Source organism: Periplaneta americana, chromosome 3 (genome assembly GCF_040183065.1).
Source record: "Periplaneta americana isolate PAMFEO1 chromosome 3, P.americana_PAMFEO1_priV1, whole genome shotgun sequence".
Classification (NCBI taxonomy): Eukaryota; Metazoa; Arthropoda; class Insecta; order Blattodea; family Blattidae; genus Periplaneta; species Periplaneta americana.
Window position 1 is genome coordinate 122,889,975 of NC_091119.1, and position 25,363 is coordinate 122,915,337.

At 35.6% G+C, this 25,363-nt stretch overlaps 2 protein-coding genes across 4 annotated transcripts in view; one reads left to right on the top strand and one right to left on the bottom strand.

Moving 5' to 3' along the window:
• Positions 1–25,363, top strand: part of Eip74EF (Ecdysone-induced protein E74) — a 1,140,187-nt gene that overhangs the window by 476,509 nt on the left and 638,315 nt on the right. The gene's annotated exons all lie outside the window — the stretch shown is intronic.
• Positions 21,947–25,363, bottom strand: part of Lsm11 (U6 snRNA-associated Sm-like protein LSm11) — a 90,913-nt gene continuing 87,496 nt past the window's right edge. The window contains exon 5 of the mRNA XM_069821503.1: positions 21,947–22,525. Within this exon, the coding sequence (XP_069677604.1) occupies positions 22,362–22,525 (164 nt within the window). The 3' untranslated portion in view covers positions 21,947–22,361. The remainder of the gene's footprint in view (positions 22,526–25,363) is intronic.

Here is a 25,363-nt window from a genome sequence, read left to right on the forward strand (position 1 = left end):
TCTAAACAACAATAATTTTAACATTTCAGATAGTTTTCTTACAACACATTACCATAGTCTCCATACACTATATATGGTTGCTAGATTACGATATTATTCATTCCAAAAAAAGTAAAGTAATAGCTGTTAATTTAATTTTTATACACGCTTTAACATCTGTGATCATATCATTTGTGTAGGATCTTTGGGTATATGAGTAGGCCGTTTTTACTGTTGTTCAGTTCCTGTTTCTATTATCGTGTGTTATAGATGGTTTGTGTTTATGTTACTGATTTTAGATTTTGATTAATTGATATTAAATTATTTTTTTATTAATTCTAAATGAAACTTACACGAGTATTTAGTACTAAACACACCCGTTGCTAAGTTACGAAATAATATAAAAACAAAAACCTGCTGTAAGGAAATCGCTGTAAAGTCCATTTTATGTAAGTATATATTTAATTCCAAGTGAACTTTAGAGTTAGCCTTCCTACGTCGCCTTAACACATTATATATCAAATATGAGAGTTCTACGTTATGAAATCGCTAAAATAGCTCAAAAATAAATATCTGCCATAAGCAAATCACTGTGCAGTAAAGCTTCCTTCTAAATGCTATTTTATTAGTTATGTGACTGAAATCTGCGTATTGCCTATCTTTCAGCTTCATATTTCACGGTGTCCTCGCTGTGCAGGAACGAAATTCGTTAAAAATGTAGGAAATACCGAGTTGCCAGCAAGTATGGTAATTGTAGTAACCAGTGCTTTATAAAAGGTTAGAGTCGATAAAAACAGAGACCTGCCTAATAAATATCGGTTGTTTATTGCGTTATGTCAGCTTCCGAGGTCAAATGTCGGGTAGTGGGACTGTTATGTATATGGTGTTAGGGAAATGCGGTCATGATCAGCTATAAAGTTGGCTGTACTGTGAACTGAGAGAAGTTGGGTCTGTTTAAAATGAAAGTGACTTCATTGCAACGCAGTGGTGCACTAATTAACACACAACGAGTTAAATGTCTGTTTCCATGGTTTCCCCTACTGCCCCAAGGCTAATCTCGTGTTTGTACTTCGGTGGTCGACTTGGAGAGCACACTTGCTGTATGCAAATGCTGCTCCATTTCATGTTCCTACGTGCCTTCAATTGTGTATTTGGTTTGAACTTGAATGATTTTAGTTTTGTTTTGTAATGTGTGTCTCCTACTTAGTACAAAAAATGTGATTGCTTATATATGATACTGTATTAAACAATTCTTGCTTGGTTTATTTTAACCATAATTCTAAAATTATGTATTACCAAATTGCATTCATTTGCAAATGTACTGTTCGTCCATTCACGTACTTCTTTAACGTTATAGTTTGTACAACATTTGTAATTCTCTATGAAATTACGATCTTAAAGAATTTGTAACTTCAATTTTTATTTACCTTCTTAAAATTACAAAGTTACGTGCCCTCCACTGTGTTTCAAGCGGTACAACCCAATTCATTCATTCATTCATTCAGTATATTCCATAGATCTTACATGAGCAATGAAGCTTTAAGATGTGGAACAAGTCAAAATTTTACAATATTACAATTACAATTTTTACAATATTTTACAATTTTTACAGTTTTACAATTTAGTAATTTTCTACAATGATGAGGTGAGGTCCGAGGATTCGCCAAAAGATTACCCGGCATTTGCCTTTTGGTTCGGAAAAACCTCGTAAAAACCCAACTAGGTAATCAAATCAAAGGGATGAAATGAAGTGATGCCGAGGACTCGCCATAGACCATCCGGCTTCAGTCCCACGGCTGGGGAAAACCTCGGAAGAAACCATTCAATGAGACCAAAGAGGGATCCAACCCAAGCCCGTACGCAGCTCCGGATCAGCAGCTCAGTGAGTCTGCCGACTGAGCTACATCGATGGCTCTACTAAAAATATACAATACATAGCCAATCACCGTGATTCAAGATTTAGCTTATCCGAATTCCTAGGAACTAGTGTAAATTTTACAATATATGAGTACCGTAGCTTAATATCAAAGGCAGACTTCTGACCTCAGATAGAAATTTAGATAGCTGTGGATTTTCATACAATTTTTCATGTTCTTTCCAGTTATAGTGAAACCATATGCAAACTCAAACACTACATTTATAAAATAAATTGTGTTAAATATTACAAAGAACACTGTGAAACAAAAAATTGCCTCTAGATCAAAACTATGGAGACGACAGATGTCCGTCTTTGATATTAAACTACTCATATATCGAGTCAAATTTAATTTACCTGCATTGTTACCGAGCCACGAGGCTGACGAACAACGCACTTGGTTTTCTTGGTTGTTTCTTCTAAGCCAGCGCAGGACATAATACATGGGTTGTCCTTGTTAATTGTTTCACTAAGCCGGTGACACAGTTCTGCCTGCGCTTTGCATTGCCAATCTCTGTTAGTAAGTTGTCTGAACTGTAATGAGAAAGACTTACATTCAACATAGTTATATATACAAAGTGTTAAAAAAAAGTATCCAATATTTTAGGAGGTGCTAGTATACATCGAAACAATAAAATAATGTCTAATAAACATGGAACCTATAACACGTATTTTCTGAGATCTGAACATTTGTTCTTAGGAGGTGCTCATTGTGACGTCCATTCATGGCAATGCATTCCTCTGCCCTTCGGCGTAAGAAATCACGCACTCTTCGAAATTTACCATAATCAAAAGTCTAGGGGATTTAGGTTTGGGGAACGAGCAGGCCAAGGTGTGGGGCCTCCCCGATCAATCCAGCGGTCCTGAAATGTCAGCGTCAGGTGTTCACGCTCATTGCGGAGAAAATGTGCTACTGTGCCATCGTGCATGAACTACATCTGCAGTCTTTGCTGATATGGCACATATTCAGCAAGGTAGGCAATATGTCAATAAGAAAGTCCTAATAACGAGCCCCAGTTAATCTCTGTGGTAGCACGTATGGTCCTATTAATTCTACCGCCAAGAACTCCTGCTCAAATGTTGATCGGGAATCGGTACTGATGCCTTTTTTTCTTCAACTGTATGAGGATTTTCATCAGCCCACACATGCTGATTAGGAAAATTCACACCATATCTGCTGAACCCCGCTTATATCCGCAACCAAACTTTTCTTTTCAGTATTCCTTGCGACGTATCAGTATTCCATGCCAGGGCCTGTCAACTACGATATGATTATTTGGTACTCTGCTGAATTGTAGGGCATAAAAATGCATTGCCATGAATGGACGTCACATTGAGTACCTCCTATGAAGAAGTGTTCAGATCTCAGAAAATATGTGTTCTAGGACCCATGTTTCTTAGACATTATTTTCTTGTTTTGATGCATACTATCGCCTCCTAAAATATTGGGTACTTTTTTTTTTAACATCCTGTCTACAGCAACACATTTTCCTCGTGCATAATGATTTTTATTGTTTTGACTTTTCACCTTTCTCGTCAAGTGTGCTGACTTCGAAATTATGTGAATTCGCAAAACATTAATTAAGCAGTTAATAAGAACAGACTTTATACCTTTCTTGCCAAGTTTAATGACTTAGAAATTATATGAATTCGCAAAACATTAATTAATTAGTTAATAAGAACAGACTTTGTACCTTTCTTGCCAAGTTTAATGACTTAGAAATTATATGAATTCGCAAAAAGTAATTAATTAGTTAATAAGAACAGACTTTGTACCGTACCTTTCTTGCCAAGTTTAATGACTTAGAAATTATATGAATTCGCAAAACATTAATTAATTAGTTATTAAGAAGAGACTTTGTACCTTTTTTGTCAAGTTTGATGACTTAGAAATTATATGAATTCGCAAAACATTAATTAATTAGTTAATAAGAACAGACTTTGTACCTTTCTTGCCAAGTTTAATGACTTAGAAATTATATGAATTCGCAAAACATTAATTAATTAGTTAATAAGAACAGACTTTGTACCGTACCTTTCTTGCCAAGTTTAATGACTTAGAAATTATATGAATTCGCAAAACATTAATTAATTAGTTATTAAGAAGAGACTTTGTACCTTTTTTGTCAAGTTTGATGACTTAGAAATTATATGAATTCGCAAAACATTAATTAATTAGTTAATAAGAACAGACTTTGTACCTTTCTTGCCAAGTTTAATGACTTAGAAATTATATGAATTCGCAAAACATTAATTAATTAGTTAATAAGAACAGACTTTGTACCTTTCTTGCCAAGTTTAATGACTTAGAAATTATATGAATTCGCAAAACATTAATTAATTAGTTAATAAGAACAGACTTTGTACCTTTCTTGCCAAGTTTAATGACTTAGAAATTATATGAATTCGCAAAACATTAATTAATTAGTTAATAAGAACAGACTTTGTACCTTTCTTGCCAAGTTTAATGACTTAGAAATTATATGAATTCGCAAAACATTAATTAATTAGTTAATAAGAACAGACTTTGTACCTTTCTTGCCAAGTTTAATGACTTAGAAATTATATGAATTCGCAAAACATTAATTAATTAGTTAATAAGAACAGACTTTGTACCTTTCTTGCCAAGTTTAATGACTTAGAAATTATATGAATTCGCAAAAAGTAATTAATTAGTTAATAAGAACAGACTTTGTACCGTACCTTTCTTGCCAAGTTTAATGACTTAGAAATTATATGAATTCGCAAAACATTAATTAATTAGTTATTAAGAAGAGACTTTGTACCTTTTTTGTCAAGTTTGATGACTTAGAAATTATATGAATTCGCAAAACATTAATTAATTAGTTAATAAGAACAGATTTTGTACCTTTCTTGTCAAGTTTGCTGACTTCGAAATTATATGAATTCGCAGAACGCTAGGCCTAATCAATAATTAATTAATAAGAACAGACACTACTGTTTCACCAACTACTGAGTTCTAAGATCTGCCGTATCGGAATGATTCAGTTTAAAGGAATTTTGTTGCATCCAGAGTGTGAGACCAATGCATTGTCTCGTGAATTAGAGATATATTTTTCATTTAGCACCCCTTTTCACTTACAGAGGTTATCCAGGGACTTACGGTACACATTATAATGTGGAGAAATGCTAGAATGAGAATGGCAAGGGAGACGAACGTAATCGAACGAAATCTGATGCACGGCAGTTTTGTTCATCACAGTCTATCCAGGATGAAACTTGCATTCGTTTCGGTGTCGGCTGTCAGTTGTCTGAGATGCGAATGGGCCTCCGAGGACGTAACTTATCTCGTGTGCCACATGTTGAAAACCTGAGCGATATAACAACGCAGCGAACATTTGAGGTTATGTGATCAAAAAAAGGCAGGGCATAGCATTGAATGCGTCTTGTTTATACCCATGTTGTTTATTTGCTTGTGTTATATTGCGTTTGGGATTGGCTTCAGAAGAAGATGTGAACAGATGCAAATCAGCACTAACATTGTGTGTCAGTAGGCCGCCAGCCAGTGTTCTGCCCACGTGCCATTGTGGGTTGGAAGTTACAAATGAGCTGCCCAAAAACGTCTTCAAGGTAAGATGAGGGGGACATGTTAGTCTGTACATCTCTACAACAAATGGACAGAATTTCAAAATCATTAAGCCCGGTTATACCTCTTACAGGCCGCTGACGTATCTCAGTCGGCTAAGACGCTTGCCTGCCGATCCGGAGTGCACTCGGGCGCGGGTTCGATCCCCGCTTGGACGGTTACCTGGTTGGGTATTTTCCGACGTTTTCCCCAAACATAAGGCGAATGTTAGGTAATCTATGGCGAATTCTCGGCTTCATCTCTCTAAATACCATCTCGCTATCACCAATTCCATCGACGCTAAATAACCTTGCAGTTGATACAAAGTCGCTAAATAACCAAGCAGTAAAGCAGGAAAAGTTAATTACAAGAATTGCATAAAAATACCTTTTCCAAAGCCTCCTTAGTACTGTACCATGTTACAAAATATCTGTAGATGCAGTAACTAATGTTTGTGTCATTATGACAGTTATTTTTAAATAACTTGAAAACGATTAGAGATATCTCAAAACAGACTGCACCATTGTTTTTTTTTTTTTTTTTTTTTTTTTTTTACAAATTCTCACATAATTTTGAGTGCGTACATGAAAGGACCAACAATTGAGTTTTAATTGTAAAGTCGGAACAGGCGATTAAGTCTAATCTACGGGTATGAAACGGAGAAGAAGAAGAAGAAGAAGAAGAAGAAGAAGAAGAAGAAGAAGAAGAAGAAGAAAAGAAAATAATTTTAAATAACAAATATGTAATATATAATTTTTTTTATGTAAAATTGAATATTTCATTAATTGATTCATAGTTTCGTGCCCAAGAGTAGGTCCTTCACACTGCAAACCCAGCATTTTCCAATTTTTCCCTATTTTCAGACTTTCTATTCGTCTTCGCGTACGACCCATACATCTAAATGTTGTCTATAATCTGATATCACCATTCCTTTCAGTGCATCCTGCGTAGGCAGTTCTTTTTAGCCAATGACATTGTCAATATTTGATGTTACGGAAACAGAACACAAACTTCTAAGAGGAAAATATAAAATAAACACAGTAGGCCTGTAAATTTTAGGGCCTACTTATATTCTACGCATACTTCCTGACTAGAAAACCTCCTAACAACTCATAGTCGAAATACGCATCCTTTGCAATGCTGCCAACTGTTGAGCAACCAGTTTTCTTGCATCTCATGTCGGACTCTGCGTCACTGTGTTGGATTATGATGAATTTATCTGTTTACGACCACCGACTGAAAAAATTGACACACTCGTCTGTCCATTAATACACGTCCGGCGCTAATTTGAATAGCACGCTGCTGAAATATTCGTTCTTCATTCAGGGCTCTGTTCGCTTTACTATTACAGCCTTTCATATCAGCGAGAATATACTGCGTGTGAACAATAACAGAGAAACGTGCATTACAAACAGCACTCACTACTATCTGCAAACGTGTGGAAGAGAATTTGAAGTCTTGTATCAGCAATATATATTGGAACATAGTAGTTTGGATCAGTATGGAATAGAAAAGTTATAAAAAAACACACACACACACACACACACACACAGTATATATACAGGGTGTTTCAAAAGTGATCGTCATAATTTTAGGGATGAGACGTGAAAACTGAGAGAAGCAAAAAATTTCTGTAAGCGTGGATCCGCAAATTAACCATTTACGAGATAATGTCATTTTGTGTTGGTTCGGGTCCGCTGAATTCTAAGTACATTCTAATTCCAACAAAGGCAGTGAGAATTTAATTTTATTTCAAAATCACGAGACAGTAAAATTAATCATTTTGGCTTCAACACCACAGAAATGTGATTGAACATAGACCTGCGCAAATTAACTGTTTTGTTTGATCAACAGTGACGTTTCAATAATTTCAACGGAAAAATTGTTTCGGGGCCGACACAATTCCAAGTCACACAGAGTTTGTGTGCATTTAATGTGGGTCTCTGGCGTCTCGTCAACCCACTCGAGTTGTGTGGATATAAGGGTAAAAAATTGAGACGATGTCGGGTGGAGTTCCTGGGTAGCTCAGTCGGTAGAGCGCTGGTATGTTCAACCAGAGGTCCCGGGATCGATACCCGGCCCCGGAACAATGTTTCCTTTGAAATTATTCAAGTCTGCTTCACAGGGAGCTTTACCTGAAAACTAGACTTGAACAGTGAAGTCTGTTGATAAGGAAGGTACAGTATAGTATGAACATGTTAACTGAAGAATTTTACAGCAATGTTCAAAATGCTGACCATGCACTTGAATGCATCTGTCTAGTCTTCTCCGCTAAGACCCGCGAATGCTCTCGAGCAATCCTGGTTCATTCTTCATTTGCTGGAAGGTATCCACAGTCTGATGCTGTAATTCTTCAGGTGTGGTAATGTCTGTTGTGTAAACTAGGGTTTTTGCATACCCCGTACACAAAAATCTAAAGGATTTAAATCCGGCAGTCTAGATATAGCTCCTACTCTACCTGTCACACACTTAAAAGGAAAAGGGATGGGTAGAGTGCTGCATATATGTAAGAAGCATGAATGTTGCCGAGGCGCTCGGTTCATTGGCGACCCCAACAAGCAGAAAAAAAATATGCCATTTTCTCGTAAACGGTTAATTTGCGGACCCCTGTTTACTGGAACCTTTTCACTTTTCTTCGTTTTCACTTCTCACCCTTAAATTTTTACCATCACTTTTGAAACGCTCTGTATATGTGTGTGTTGTGTGTATATAATTTGTTTATTGAAATCTCAATATCTATTCTTTCAATAATAGTGACATCAGAACTTCGTTTACTTTTTACCCTTTGCTACATATCCTGATGTTGGCAGTGCTATACAGTATGTCATAAAGTTTCATTTGTTCTTCTTCATACTTCTGTGCAAGTTGTAGTGTGCTACATTTTCCGTCAAATTTGTTAAACTCTTCTTTTTTATTGTTTACCTCTGTTCTTTGTTACTATGTTCCCATGTAATTGCAATGAGATGTTTATTCTGAAGATATAATCAGTATTTATGTATAAATATAATTACATTGCGTCATGCAAGCTTTCAACTGTTTCATCTCTTGTCTGTTGCCATGGCGACGATTGTTGAGCAGCCTCGTCCAGCCCGCGCTAGGAGAAATCTTGGGAAGAAGTGGGTCTCACTTTCACTGACTTGCTGTGGTTGCAGTGAAAGTGTGTCTGTCGCCTTGGCGACGGAATCTTCAGCATGGATGATGGTTATAATAGCGCTGTAAATCTGCTGATGAGCATATTCCATCCAATCATCTGTTCTCCCAAGCACTTTTCCGTCCATCCATCTATTCTATCGATCCATCCACTTAAACATCCAGTCATCCATCCAACTTTCTTCCTCCCATTTACTCTATTCAATTCTTAACTATCTATCCATCTAACTACCGACATAGACCTATTAACCTATCCACTTATTTGTACTCCTTCCTGTTCATCTACCTATCGATTTACTTACGCGTCTGTCTGTCTATCTGTCCTTCCGTTCATCCATCCATCTATCCATCAATCCATCCATCCATTTATTCATCCATGTATCCATCTACCCATTTATTTATCCCTCCATCTATCTATCCATTTATCCATCTATCCAGCCATCTATCCATTTATCCATCCATCCATCTGTCCATCCATCCATCTATCCATTTATTTATCGATGCTCCATCTATCCATTTATTCACTCATGTATCCATATATCCATTATCCATCTATCCATCAATCTATCCATTTATTCATCCATGTATCCATCTGTTCATTTATTCATCCATGTAGCCATCTATCCATCCATCCATCCATCCATTTATCCATCTATCCATTTATTCATCCATGTATCCATCTATCTATTTATTCATTCATGTATCAATATACCCATCTATCCATCCATTTATTCATCCATGTATCCATCTATCTATTTATTCATTCATGTATCAATATACCCATCTATCCATCCATTTATCCATTTATTCATCCATGTAGCCATCTATTTATTCATTCATGTATCAATATACCCATCTATCCAACCATTTATCCATCCGTGTATCCATCTATCCATTCATCCATCCATATATCAGTTCATCCATTAACTCTCCCATTCACGCACATAGTCAACAGTCAACGCACTCTTTTGTCGATCCATTCACATATCCATCCATATATCCACCCATCCAATCATTCATCCGCCAAACTCTTCATAGATTAATAAAATATATCTATCCATCCACCGCCTGCTCACCTTTCCTACCTACCTACCTTCCTTCCTTCCTTCCTTCCTTCCTTCCTTCCTTCCTTCCTTCCTTCCTTCCTTCCTTCCTTCGATGGTTTGGATATTATGTACCTAAAATTTGTAGTTAAAATTGTAATTTTGAATTGTCGATGAATAAAAAAATCCATATATTTCTGTTTTTATATTATTATTTTATTGTGCGCATTATCTGAATTCAGGCGTTGACATAAAATGCCTGGCACATCCATGGTTATTTCTTTCAACAATATAATGGCTGTTCAACTCATAGTATGTTTTTCATTTTTTCTGACCATATGATACGAATGATAGCGAAATAGGGAAATAGTAGGAAGGACGTTATGTTCATAATCTTTAAAATTCCATACTGTATTGCCGCAAATTTAAAACCAATGAGTATGCTATATTAGTGTATTGTGTCCAACTGGCCACATAGTGTGGGCTTGAACATGAATTTAGGTAAGCCACGACATAGGTGTAATATAGCCTAGTATAGACATCATAGAACACCAGTTACTTGACAGAAATAAAGTCTAAGATCCATACACATGTGGAAGGAAAATCTATAAAAATAGCGATCCTTGTTTGAGTAATGCGACACGGAGCATAGTAAATTATGTACAATATATTATATGTCTTTGTAACAATATCAGCGTCTCAAGTTGAGTTTTACTGCACTATATAACAACGTTGCCTTGAAGAATTCCGCGAAAGTAGGACATTTGAGGTAAAAGGCCTGTCGGGTGTCCGAACTCGGGTTTCCGGAAAGCCATGTGATATTGACGATTGCTGAAGCCTGCGCACTACCACGTTTATATAGCTGACGTCATCAATTCGAGTAATGTTGAGTTCTAGTGGAAATTTGAATCCTCATGTCAGTGGCGGGTATACGAGTACACAAAAGTATCAGTTTAACTTAGTAAAGATCATAGCCTAGTTTTAATGAGGTTTTTTTCATTTTTCTCTGTTGCCTTTGGCACCAACTGTAAGAATAAGACATTATCTATTTCAGGCATTGTGGGTTCTCTCCACAAACATTTGTCAGGGCCTTTCTTCCTTTCCAATATTTTAATGAATGTTGAAACTCTGCGAGGGTTTGGCAGTAAGTCATGGCAACTATTTTTTTGAAAGTGTGGGCACGGTTCGAAATTTTGAAGTATGCAAATGAAAGGGCAGGGTATATGTATTAGTAGGGTAAGGTAAGATAGAGCTCAAACATCCATAAACGATACAGTAGGCCTATCATGCTAATTGAAAGGGCAGGGTATGTCCATGTGCTACTTGAAAGGCAGTAGGTAGGATAGGGTAGAGTAACGATCAAACATTGATAAATGACACAACATCATGCTATTCTTGTTTACACGTAATTGGAATAGCATTACAGCACACATACTCACCCTGAAAACCTATTGTATCAGAGCCATTCTGCACGGCAATCGACTCACAACAGCATTACGAGTAGTATTGCTCTGTTTGCGATAAACATATATTATACTGCCATCTCCATAGTGATGCGATCACATACGCGTACTATGACTGAATGACATGACAGTCGACTCACGACTGAATTCGCATTGGTCTGTTTGTGATAACTAGAGCCCGGATGTCTGACAAAATGCCTTTTTTACTGGGTGGAAGCAAATCATTATTTGCATAGATATAAATGTGATTTGGAGTAAATCAAAGTGATAGGGTCAATTTTTATTTTGCCTTTTTAAGGTGTTTCTTACTAATAAATGCCTTTTTTGTCATTTTAAAGCAATATTTCTTGTTTATTTGCAATTTTCTAATTAATTGTAATGTAATGTGTATGAAATTTAAATATTGAAACAATGAGTAACTTTACTAACAACAGTAAATAAAATTAATTTATTTCAGTGTTTAATCTGCTAATAATTGTGCTTTATTACTATTGGTGTAATATGAATAATAATTGACAATCAACAGTTACTATACAAATATAATATTGTCATGTCGTCACGATACCAACAATCAGCTTTATAATTTTAAATATTAAGCTCGTTCTCATAGAAGTTGTCACGTAGCATTTCCAATTGTTTGCTTTCATATTTTGAAATCTGTTACAATTTTGTGCTACATGTGTTTATTATTGTAGGAAAAAGAAATTTGAGTGAACAGTCAGTTATTGTCGGGTGACAGAAGGTATAAAATAGGTTAGCTAGAATGCCTAAATTCAGTAAGCCATTGAAAAGTAAACTTCATGTTTACGTTAGTGAATTTGGTGCCCATGTGTTTTAAGCTGATGAAACAGTTTTGTTATATACAGTAAGGTTTGTGAAAAGACAGTTAATTACGAAAAAAGTCTTTTGTAAATCAACATGTGTCACCTACGAAGTAAATATGTGAGTTATGTTGATATACCGTAATTTAAATTTATTGCTAAAATATATTATACATTTTTAAAATCCATAATGCCTTTTTCAAAGATTATTGTGCTTTTTTTTTAGTTTTATTGCCTTTTTTGCCTCCCTATTTTAATGTTATAAATGCCTAAACATCCGGGCTCTAGTAATAACTATACGTCACACTGCCATGTAGTGATGTGACCACATACTGTGGATGCCATACGACCACAACATGCGGCATATTGTGATACCATCGATTGACTTTCAAAGACATTATTGCCATGACTTATGCCCCAACCGTCGTATAATTTAAGAACGATACTAAGACAGTAAGTTAGCAAATTTTACTATGATGTCCCATCAACAATAGTCCACTTCTTAAAACTTTAAAATAAATATAATTGCTGTCTCAGTAATATGTGATTTAACAGAATTCTTATTTCACGTAAAAAGAAGTTTTGTAAATGTTTTGTGTCTTCCTCGCCCTAAAAAATCATTAAAAATCTGACCGGGGCCCCCTCACTCGAGTGGTGTTAGTTCCCTTTCATGAACGGCCCTGTCTGTTGTCCCGTGTAATGTATGAATATCATGGAGTAGGTTTCTTGAAGAAATAATGCTTTGGAATGAATTCCCCATAGCTTTCTACACTTTGTAATCTAGATAATAATTATAGGCCTACTCTTAATGTATTACAGACAAATTGTGCAGTTATTGGACGGGATGAATCTGGCTAGCAATGCCGTTCTTTTGTGATCGGATATTTCATCACGGACTTAGCACCGATTTGAATGTGTCTTCGACGTAAGAGTGTGCACAACAAAAACTGCAACTACCAGATTGCTGTGAGTTTTTCTCACTCAGATAATAACGCGATGTTGTAGTATTACATTATAGTAAGGATCACTAAGTGTAGTTTCTACGGGCCATATTCATAGACATTCTTAGCGCGGGCTTCCGGTGGATGATCAGCGAATTAACGTTTTTAGTATTTATAAACCAGTGTTAGCGATATGATGCGATATGAATCTTGTACAAGTAACCAGTCGATAGCCGGGGCTAGTTTAGCACGCTCGTAGCGCGGGCTAGCGAAATGTCTATGAATACCACCCTAAAAGTCTAATTTGACCGTCTCTTCAGTGCTGCCAACTAATACCAGTTAACACTAAAAAGGGAAAAATCATAATGCTACGTACTGAAATAATAATAGTAATGATGATGATGATGATAATAATAATAATAATAATAATAATAATAATAATAATAATACAGTAATTAACAATAACTGCATGTCTTACTTATTTACCACATCTCATCTTTATGTTGCGAAGTGTTTTCTACATGATTCAATCATTTATGAAATAGTATATTTTCCTTCTGGAATTCTCGCATATTATGTTGGTAATTAAAATTAGTATGATCTAATATTAAAATGTATTTTGTATGGCAACATGAAATTCATTGCTTTAACTAAACAGTTTACGATTCACGAGACCTAACCTAAAAATGTAGTTTGATCAGGTGAAATGATTAGTACGAATTCCGAAAACAGAACACCACTTTAAAATGTATAGACCTATCTTACTTAAAATACTTCCAAGCACTTTCTTTCTTGGAGAAGTCGCTACCATGCTATTTCCTCTCTTGGACATTTTAATAAAAATCTAAACACGAAAGAATTTCACTAAAATGTCAATATATTTACATGCATGTTTCATACGAAGTAGGTCTATAAGTTATTTCTTATTTAATTACACTTACCTGAATTGGAATCACAACGAAACAGAACTGAATTGTGTATTGATATTGATATTAATATTAATACCGGTATTACTAATTAATTATTGACTCACAAGCCTAGGTACTTGCATTTTCATAAGTTTACTTTACTGCAAACCGAAGTTATTGATGCCAACATAACAGAAAATAACTGCCAGTTGTAGTATTTGTCAGTATGAAACGAAGTAAGTAGGAGAAAATTCAACCAGAGAGCTAGAAAATGAGTATAATCCACTAGCATATGTAGTAATAGGGGGAAAATGGTTAGGTTTTTCCGTTACGCTATTAAGTAAGCTGACCCGGACTATACTTGTTATTCCAACCGCTATGTAAGTAGACAACGGCGAGACTGTGATGTTACATACAAGGTCGCAAGCTTGAATCCCATGTCAGACATGGATACCATTGCAAATTTACTTAGAGGTGCATCGTACTGGCTCCGTGGAATTTTTCAGCATGCCCGTCTAGTTCAGTATAGAAAATACCAAAAAATGACCAAAGGATGAACACCGTCAAGCATATGAAAAATCCTAATAATTTTATTATTATTATTATTATTATTATTATTATTATTATTATTATTATTATTATTGTGTCCGAGACATAAATCGGCCAGGTGACGGTTTCTTACAAAAGGTGCAGATTCTGTCGCGTATTATGTCCATAAATAGAATGTTCGAGTAGGTTTTCCTCAAATATTTCTATTCATCCCGACATTCTCATAGCGTTAGTGCTTCATAACGTCGAAGCTATACCACCACTGCTCCACTGTATTCGTACCCCCCATCGATTTTATACCTGAAAGGAAAGTTAAATGAGATATAAGCTTCATATTCAAGAATTGGACCTTTCGCTTGTTTCGTCCGCACTCAAGTGTGGATGATGAATCAAAACCAAACAAACATTCACAAGTTTCTGGTTCACCTGATCAGACTGTACCAGGCCATAATACAGTCCTGTCCGAAACATTTGACGCCAGTCTTACAAATCAAGTTTCCGTTAATACTTTCGTTGGCAATGAATTTCAGAGGAGGATATCAATTGTTGCCCGTAAGACCAGTCACTTCCTGTGACTTTCTTCCCTGATGTTCCCTGAACAAACTTTTATTTCGTTTTTCGCTGAACAATCACTTGAATCACAATGGAGGACTAGCCTAATTTCTTAATAACATTAGTGAATAACTAGAAGTAAAATTATGTAGGCCTAACGAAATTGTAGCAATGAAATGGAGAAATAATACATAAAAATAAATAAATCTAAATAAATAATATTATTAATAAAAGTATAATAATATCTTGTTATTGGGAAGGGGTCGTTATAGTCCAGCACTGCGACCATTCTTGCTCTATTGTGATAACAAGGAACCGGATTTTTAGGTTTTTAAGAAGTCCATTTTAAATTATTATTGGTATAGGTGAAATAGGTTTTTTAAAGTTTTTTGCCTAAACTATGAAAGGAGTCGCACAAATTTCCTGATTGTTAAAAAGTAAGTTTACAGTCAGTTTTAAAATATAACATAACTTTTTTTCCTCGGTGGTAAAGTTGCATTCATTTCCAATCCATTGTCGTAATAAATGTGATTTCACTTGTTTTGGCATAGTTTAACAAAACACAAAATATAAAAATTCAATGTTAACATCAGAAGCACCAGAATAAGACAGACTGCACACAGACCTCAGAAAAGTTCACAGCTTGTACCCGAACATGCAAGATCACAGTCTTCTATCTGGGAACATGCCAGAAAACTTCACGAATTTCAATAATAAAACTTTTTCGCTGTTCATTCACCTCAAGAGGAAGTTCTTCAGTCATTTCATACCCTCGTACTAGCATATCATATCTGTAATCAGTGGAAATTCCAAAATACCTACAGTCCCAATCGGTGCCCTTGAGAAGGTGAAGTGTCTGAAGGACGGCCCGCTATACAAAGAAAGACGGAATTTCCTGTTAACATTTTATTCAAAACAAAAAACTGAAGGGGTAAAGACCACAGATTGGGTCGTTTTCTCCAGTGCAGAAGAGAATAAAAATGATAGGAAAGAAATTTCTAAATAAATATAAAATACAGTAAATATAGAAAAATATATATTAATTATGGCTTAGGTTTTTTAGTTATTAAGGTTCAATTTAGTTTTTTTAGGTACTTTTGGCGGAGATTAATGGAAATTTCGGAAAATTATTTTGGAATTGGAGCATTAACTCAGTATGATTATTAATTTCTAAATAATTATCATTAAAGATTCATTGGATCCTGGTAATAGTGCAGTATGGCCAATAGACAATATTTGTTGGATTGAGACTGTATTTAACACACATTCATTAGAAAAAAAAACTTGCAGCCCTCAAATTAACACTTTCAAATTATTAGTGAAATGTTGAATTCTCCATCGTTTGAGTTCACTAACGTAATCAGAACACCTGGAATTTCATGTAATGTAGGCTACTTGGATATATTACAAATTAAAGTTAAAGAAAACTCCGAAAAAAAAAAAAAAGAATATAAAATTCGCTATAAAACGACGCAACAGTAATAATTCGAGAAGGTGTTCATATTTTGCTATTAGAACTCTATTTCACGATTTGTCGCGATTGTTTTATCCGCATATTATTAACAGAATCACTTAATTTGTAAAAATTAGCAAAAATCTAGTATATCTATTATGTCGGGATTTTCGCGATCTCCATAAATACCCGGCCCTGCTTATGAGTATGGCCATGATTCGGAAAATTATCTAAGAAATTATGAGTTCAGAAGTAAGGAAACAATAGATTAAAAACCTATAAATCCGGTACCTACCGATAACCCCCAGTTAGGCACATTCCTAACCCGGTACAACGGCTGACTGCACTACAAATATCCAGGTTTCGGGAAGAGAACCCTGCTTATACTAGGCCAGCCTCCTCTACGCGTCGCCAGCCAATGATCGGGCAGTGCTATTGAATGATGATGGAATGGAGATCGGACGGGACGATGTTGATGTCTAACTTGGGGAAAGGGGACAACCCCGAGAAAAACCGCAATTGCGACTTTGTAGCTACAAACGTTACTGTGGATTCTCCTGTGAACAATTTCAGACCAGATCGGGGCGAGAACCCGGATAGAATGCTTGACTGGCTGATAGTCTAGACCAGCGTTTCTCAAGCTATGGTCCGCGGACCACCTGTGGTCCTCGAGTTCTGTCCTTGTGGTCCTTCAAAAAAAGACAGAAGAAAAAATAAAATTCAAACGAATTGCGTATCACACTATAGCTGAAAATCTCAGAGTTTGGATATTACACATGGCAATCGCCTTTCACTTTTTCTCTCATTACTAATATTTTATGAAATTTCTTACCCTACCCATCTACCCACTTCCCACTCTACTCTCAACAACAAAAGAGGGATTTAAAGCACTATGAACGTGGTGTTTCTCGCCACCTTTTCCCTGCATATCTGGTGCCGCGCCTGTAACCCCTAATTCATAACAGAAGACCAAAGTACCGAACCTTTTCATGTATTGATGACTCTTAATAGTTTTTCCGAACGTGCTAAATTGCATCTTTACTTGTTGAAAATTGGGCATGTGTCTGCATTAATTTTTTTTATTTGTTTTTCCAGATGACGATATAAAAAATGTTAGACTCCGCCTATTTTTAAATGCGACAGGTTTACTTTTTACACTTGCGTGTTTCGTCTCTAAGTGCCGTTTCAATTTCGCGGGTTTCATACACTCGTTTGAAAGCCCTTCATAACAAACAACGCACCATTGCCACATCAAGTACATCCACGTTCCAAATAACTCTTGTCATATTTACGAAAGTATTTTTTCTTTGTATAGCTACTAGTAGGACTAGATATTTCTTTAATGGCACTATAATTAATGTATTTCTTCACACACAGCTTCTGAACTAATAACACTGCCTAAATGAAGCGTATCATGTTTCTTCTCAAAGATCCGGATCAAAGTCAGGTTTCCATTATTTATAATGGGCACTATTTAACAGAGACATGGACAACTACTAGCGTGTACCATATAAGAAGGATTTCAAACAACTAACTGCTAACAAGCAACAGAATTTGTTATAAGTTACTTGTAATTGACTACAAAAATATGATTACAAAAGTATTATAATTAATTAATTCTATTTTAAAATATAAGTATACTGGTATTAAAAATATGCTACAAAAATGATAAATTTGCTTCCGAAGGGAACAAGAGTAAGGTGGTCCGCGGAACTGTTCTGACTTAAAAAAGTGGTCCCCACTTCAAAAAAGTTTGAGAAACGCTGATCTAGACCACACAGCTACTGCAGATATATAAATGTATAACAATAATAATAATAATAATAATAATAATAATTATTATTATTATTATTATTATTATTATTATTATTATTATTATTTATCCATGGGATTATCGATAAGTTCACTCTGCGTTGAGCCTGTTCAGATCTGCTTGATGTGCTAAGCGCCGTAATGTGGCGATATATCGCATCTTTTGATGCACCAAGTTCTTCTGACAGCTTACAAGTACTTTTTTGCGGACTTATTTTCCAGAACTCAGCGAGTATTCACATTATTCCATACTATAGGTTGTAAATTTTTAATGTCTCCTTCTCCAATTGAAATGCTAGAACCATTATTGTGCTACACGCTCACTGACAACACCTTCACCCTCGACTTCGCATATTCTTCTTGCCCCAGAGTAGCTTTATAATCTTGTTTCCAGTAGTGCTTTAGAAGGACTCTAATCTCAAACTTCATCACCTCTATTTTATATTATTTGTATTAACAGTAATTGACGACTATCACATGCTCACAGTACGCACTAATAACCATACCGTTCTGTAAATTGCATTTCTCAACTAAAGAAAATCATTAAAATCTTAGAAAACATCAAATTTAAAAAAAATTGACATTGCTTATGAGGCGATCTAAAAATTAATTAACGTTAAGAAATTAAAGGAAGCTGTATGTAATTCCATCTATGGACTACATTTAGATCTATAAAATGTTGCGGATTTTGTCATTCAACTGCTTCACTCATTTCAAAGTGGACTTTTCTTTCTTCTACATAAAATATAGTGGGTCGATCTACCAAATATTACTTACGGCTTGTAAGGAACCCGGAGGTTCATTGCCGCCCTCACATAAGCCCGCCATTGGTCCCTATCCTGAGCAAGATTAATCTACTCTCTATCATCATATCCCACCTCCCTCAAATCCATTTTAATATTATCTTCTCATCTACGTCTCAGCCTCCCCAAAGGTCTTTTTCCCTCCGGCCTCCCAACTAACACTCTATATGCATTTCTGGATTCGCCCATATGTGTTACATACCATGCCCTTCTCAAACGTCTGGATTTAATGTTCCCAATTATGTCAGGTAAAGAATATAATGCGTGCAGTTCTGCGTTGTGTAACTTTCTCCATTCTCCTGTAACTTCATCCCTCTTAGCCCCAAATATTTTCCTAAGCACTTTGTTCTCAAACACCATTAACCTCTGTTCCTCTCTCAAAGTGAGAGTACAAGTTCGACAACCACACAGAACAACCGGTCATATTATTATTATTATTATTATTATTATTATTATTATTATTATTATTATTGAAATTAAAATTCAAAGTCTTTGAAATACAAAACACCGTATTAAAATTCTTAGGGACTCCTTACATGTTATCCACTATAATTTACATTTTTTTTTTTTTCAAGATAGATTTTTTTTTTTCATTACGACTATTTGGCATCAACTGAATTCCAAATTCTAATTTTAGTTTTTAAAATTAATTTGTGATTTAAAAAACATAACTGTTCTGTATTCAGGATCCTTGTGGTCATCATCACTGGAGAGCTGATGATTTAGAAAATATTTCTCTCTTTCTGAGATTCTCGTAACGAAGCAAACGAATGTCGATAGTATACTAAATTGTGTGGCGGGATACTAGCCGAACGGATAACAGCGTAAGTTTTCCACCCTGCTGAGCAGGTGAAATATCGGTGTGAACAGGTTTGAAATATTGGTGAACTATGAATGCAATTCGTATTGGACAATAATAGTATGAAGGACAAATTTTCGTTAGGTAGGCCTACTTCTTTTTCCTTGCCGGAGTTCTCTTTCTCCATTAATCATAAATTTACATTCACTTCTCTTTCTCTTCGAAATCTTGAACTCTTCTATTCCTTCGCACCTGCGTCTCGCTTCACTTACCTTTCTTCCCACGATAATCTGAATACACGCTCTCGTCGTGAAACAATACTAGGCCTAACAATACCATCCCATCGCACCTCCTCATACTCATCCTCTTTCACAATGAGCGTATTCCGAATCTCACCGGTGAGCAATCCGATGGCATCACGGTGTTCCGAATTCCACCGATGACGTCATTGATGCTCCACCGGTGTCGCACCGGTGCCATCAACTTGCAGAGGTGGTGGCAGTCTCCATCAGCCGCCATCAGTGAATCTGATTGGTTCTTGTATAGGGCGGGAATTAGCAGACTTATAACATCGTGCACTGTTGTGTCATGGCGGTGTGTTCTGCTTTAGTTCTGCTGTATTGTTTGTGATGAGCACAACGTAAAAACAATATGTTAATGGCTTATGAGCGAACATGTCAACGGACCCGTTATTATTACCGGTTCAAGAAATAAATTGTTTATGCTATCTTTTCTTTGAACGAGATGGGAGTACGAAAATTTCGCAAAATTTTGCTAGCGTAGCACAGACAACAACTTGTACAGTCGCCATGACAGCCATCGATCCTTCCAGCAGTATTGTTCCTTATTTCGCTGCAACGTGACGTCGTTGATGCCACCGGACCGGTGAGATTCGGAATACGCTTAATAGCCCTGCCAAGACTCTGAAATTCGTTACCTTCTAGCATCAGGGACTGTCGAAATAAAATTGAATTCAAACGCAAACTTACTAGGCACTTGGTCAGTAATTTATTTCTTGTAAATAGTTTCCTTAATCTATCACAAAATATTTCAATATCCAGTAATTTCATCACTATACAATTTTGTTAGTCTAGTTTTAATATGTAATTCAGTAAATATAAAATGTTCTTTGTTTTTCTATGATAAATTTTATCTAGCTTTAATTAGTGAGGTAATCTTTTTGTACTTTGATTTTTATTGTAATTGTAAATTTAATACTAATTGTAATTTTATATGTAATTGTAATTGTAAATTTAATACTAATTGTAATTTTATTCTTCATATTATAGTTGGAATCTCCTGGTAGAGGGACAGAGAAGGCCTGACGGCCTTATCTCTACCAGATTAAATAAATAAATACTACTACTAATACTACTATTCTCTTCCTATGGTACACTATGGACATCTATGACGGCAAAGTTATTAAGTTTCGGCGCATTGCTCCCAGAGGAGAGCAAATTGATGAGAATGAATGCACTCACCATTGAGCATGTGAATAATAATAATAATAATAATAATAATAATAATAATAATAATAATAATAATAATAATAATAATAATGATAATAACATAAAAGAGCAGACTATTTAAATAAATCGCTTTGCGATGGCTTGTGATGAAATCGAATTTCAAAGACGTCTCGGTCGGGTGCAGACGGATATCAGGCAAAGCGTGGGACTGCCCTCATGACTTTCTTGGTATTGCCAACTGCATGCTCAGAATTATCAGTTCACCACGCACGTGTAGCCGACTGCACGTGACCCACACGTCTAGACCTATTACCAGCCATGTACAGCGTCTACCTTTTAAGTAGGAAGTCGGCTCAACTGTAGCTCAGTGAGTTAATCGCCCAACACCGAAACAATCACTACATCCTGTACCAGTCCGACAATCATCACTGTTACCAACAAATCGCCAGCCACTCACCACCAGTGCTACTAGCACAATGTCAACATAACTAGTACTGCATCCACTTCATTTTCACCATAATCAAGTGCTTATTATTTTTCTCAAAATGTGAGAGATGATTCATACGATCCTTCAATTGAGCCAAACATGCTCTCCGCTGGGTGTTATTGTGATATTTAGATTATTTAAGGAATTATTGGTTCTTATTTAGGGATGTGAATATGATTGAGAGTGAAATAAAATTAATACAATTGTTGTGTTGTATTATTTTTCTTTATTTTTATATTGAATATATACTGTACCATATACAGCATCTGTACAAATATTTATAATGGAATTACTATGCTTCATCTGAACTGGGTTGTTGGGAAGCCCTTAATATGGCTTATAAGTAGAGATGAAACAATTCCTTCGTGAACACGATACCAGCGTAAATTTGACTCGAGTATTGTACGTGACGTCAGAGAGAAAGATTATAATTAGAATTATTGTTTTCTGTACCGTCTGGTTACAGCAACAGTGCTGAACTGTGGTGCTACGTGTCCAGTACGGTAGTAAGTGAGCGAGTCGATTTCTAACCTGTAGTGCTATATTAATTCATTCTAATACGAGTATATGTAGGCTTTAGTTGAATTGTACACTTCATAGAGGACTACCAAGAGTAACAACTTTACATTGGTTATTTTTCACTCCAAATGTTTCGAACAGGTAGTGAGCAACGTTTATGTTCCACCGAAGTATACTTTGTCTGTATGTCTGAAACCTGCTCTTGTTTACATCTGACCGCTTTGCAGAGTTCGGAGACATCCACACTATACGGGTGAAGCGTAGGCAATCTCGTGTCTATGGAAGGAGAGGTTTCATCATTAATTATAAGATAAACAATAAAATATAATTTATGCAAGATAGTAACTATCTCCCTCTAGCAAATACCGTATCAGTGTAAGTCTGATCCAGTGCAAAGCAACTGATGTCAGAATAGTGTGACGGAAGTTATTGTTAGGGCTAGGATTTTGATGAAATTGCATCTTTTTTTTCTAGTAAGCCAGAAACATTGCTGCTTATGTTATGTGATAAACTGAGTGTTTTAAAACATATTTGTTGGGGCATTTTTTTTTTCATGTTTTTACCTCTTACAACTTATTTTTTTTATCCGGTCTTTTTGGGGTATTTTAATTTAATTTTGGCCATAGATCCCCATTATTAATGTTAAATATTATTTATTTCCTTTCATATTTTCTCTACATATTTTTTCAATTAATACCCATTATTTTGTATATTATTTTAATCGTTTTTCTACACAAATATTGTCATTTTAACGTAGTATACCCCATGTAATGGATCAGTCCAACTACCCCTTCAATACAGACTCCTCTATACCTGTTAGTTCCGGATAAGAGTGGCCTTGTGGTGGACTACATGGAACTACATCAGGTAAAATAATTAATTAAAATGTACCACTTAAAAAAATTATGTAAAATTAAATAAACTTGAATGTTGGTACTAGAATTTAATTTAATTACTAATCTAAATATTAATATTCCTACTAAGGCAGTTATGTAAGATCAATTTTTAAGTCATTTTTAAAAGATTTTTAGGTCATAAATGCATTGTTTTTAGGATATTTTTTCATTATCTATAGGTCATCAAAATCCGAGCCCTAGTCATTGTCGTTGCTAACCAAGTGACTTCAGATGTTGAAATTTTCGTAACATTTTATTCATTTGACATTCCAGCATACATTTTTCAAGTTGATCCGTTGGTAAGAAAGTGAGTTAGAATACTGTGATATAACTCATTGCTGTTGCTAAGAAACTGACGTCAGACGTTGAAGTTTTCGTAACATTTTATCAATTTGATAGCCTATTCCAGCATAAATGTTTCATGTTAAAAACACAGAGCTGCTACATTTCTCTCTTCATAGGGGTATGTATTGCAGCAGTAAACGCTCAAAGGCAGTGGTCAAGGGACCATGTGGGAAGCACGGCAAGAGGCTGGTTTTTTAAATAGGAAGGTCATTTAATATTGGTATAAAAATTATAACAATTTTAATCGAGCATGTGGCGCCACTATGCACAGATGCAGGTCGTGTGGAAGCACATCCCAGAAAAAGCAACTGTAGCCTTGCAGTAGACATTTACGAGCAAAAACCAGAGACTCAAGGGAACCGAGCAGTGAAGGAGAGCGCGTTACAACACTGCGACGAGGCTGAGAAGGGACAGAGAAAAAGGAGAAAGAGCGGGAGGCAAAAGAGAAGAGGAGCCAAAGAATAAAGAGAAAGGGGAGGAAAGATGTGAAAGTAAGAAAAATACTGCGAGACAGAAAAGTATTGAAAAGTAATGAGATAAGAAAAGAGAAAACAGAAATAAGAGTAGGAAAGAATAAAAAGAGACGGGAAAGGAAAAAATAGCATAAGAGTGAAAGAAGACAGAATTTGGAAAAAGGGAGGAAAGAACGAGTAAAGGCAAAGGAAGAGAGAAAATGAAAGTAGAAAATAATGAGAGGAAAAAGTGTATACATAATATCATTGTAGAGGAAAAAGAGAAGGCAAACAACGAAGGTACGAAATAATAGAAAATAAATTGAAAGGGAGAATGATGCAAAAATAGAAATGAAGTAAGTAAAATATGAAAGAGATAATTAAGAAACAGGTGAATGGAAGGAAAATGAGCAACAAGGAATAATAATGAAGAAAATTATGTATGATTGAAAAGAAACGGTGCATAATAAAATAAGAAAAGGAGACAAATTATGTATGTATGTATCTAAGATTACCCACTTCTTAAGCCACCGGCGTAGCTCTGTCGGCTAAGGCGCTTGCCTGCCGATCCGGAGTTGCGTTCGGGCGCGTGTTCGATTCCCGCTTGGGGTGATTACCTGGTTGGGTTTTTTTCCGAGGTTTTCCCTTTCCGTAACGCAAATTTCAGGTAATCAATGGCAAATCCTCGGCCTCATTTCGCCAAATACCATCTCGCTATCAACAATCCCACCGACGCTAAATAACCTCGTAGTTTATGCAGCGTCGTTAAATAACCAAGTAAAAAAAAGATTACCCACTTCAATTTACGTGATTCGGGTTCCGAATATTGCGAACAAATTATATGTTGGATGCAGCAAAACATTAGAGAAGCATGAAGGAGGGGATAAATAAAAAATTGACAGGGAATTTAAGGAAATATCAATGATTGCGTCTCTCGAATTAGAGTAATGAAATGCAGTGTGTACTTCTTTAAGCACGGCAATGCATTTTATTTGATAGTCGTATAGTATGTAGTTCCACAAAAACGAATGAGACGATGGAATATTCTCAAGTCTCAGATGTAAGACACTGCACATGATCGGAGACCAGAACACTGATATACACGATAACGAATATTCGAGTTACTTAAATTCAGGCTATTTCGTTTGTTGCTAGCATAATTCCGAAATGCACTTCAAAACTGCAAGTGCCAAGTGACTCTCAGAGCGCTCTGTATAATAATAATAATAATAATAATAATAATAATAATAATAATAATAATAATAATAATAATAATAATAAACTATTGGCGTATGTGACGATTATTTTTGTTTTCTCTAACAATTCTAACTTCCTTCTTTCTCGGTTTATTGCGTTCTTTAACCGTCTTCCAGATTTCTTCCTTTATCTATTTGTTCTTTATACATGTTTGCGTCACCGGC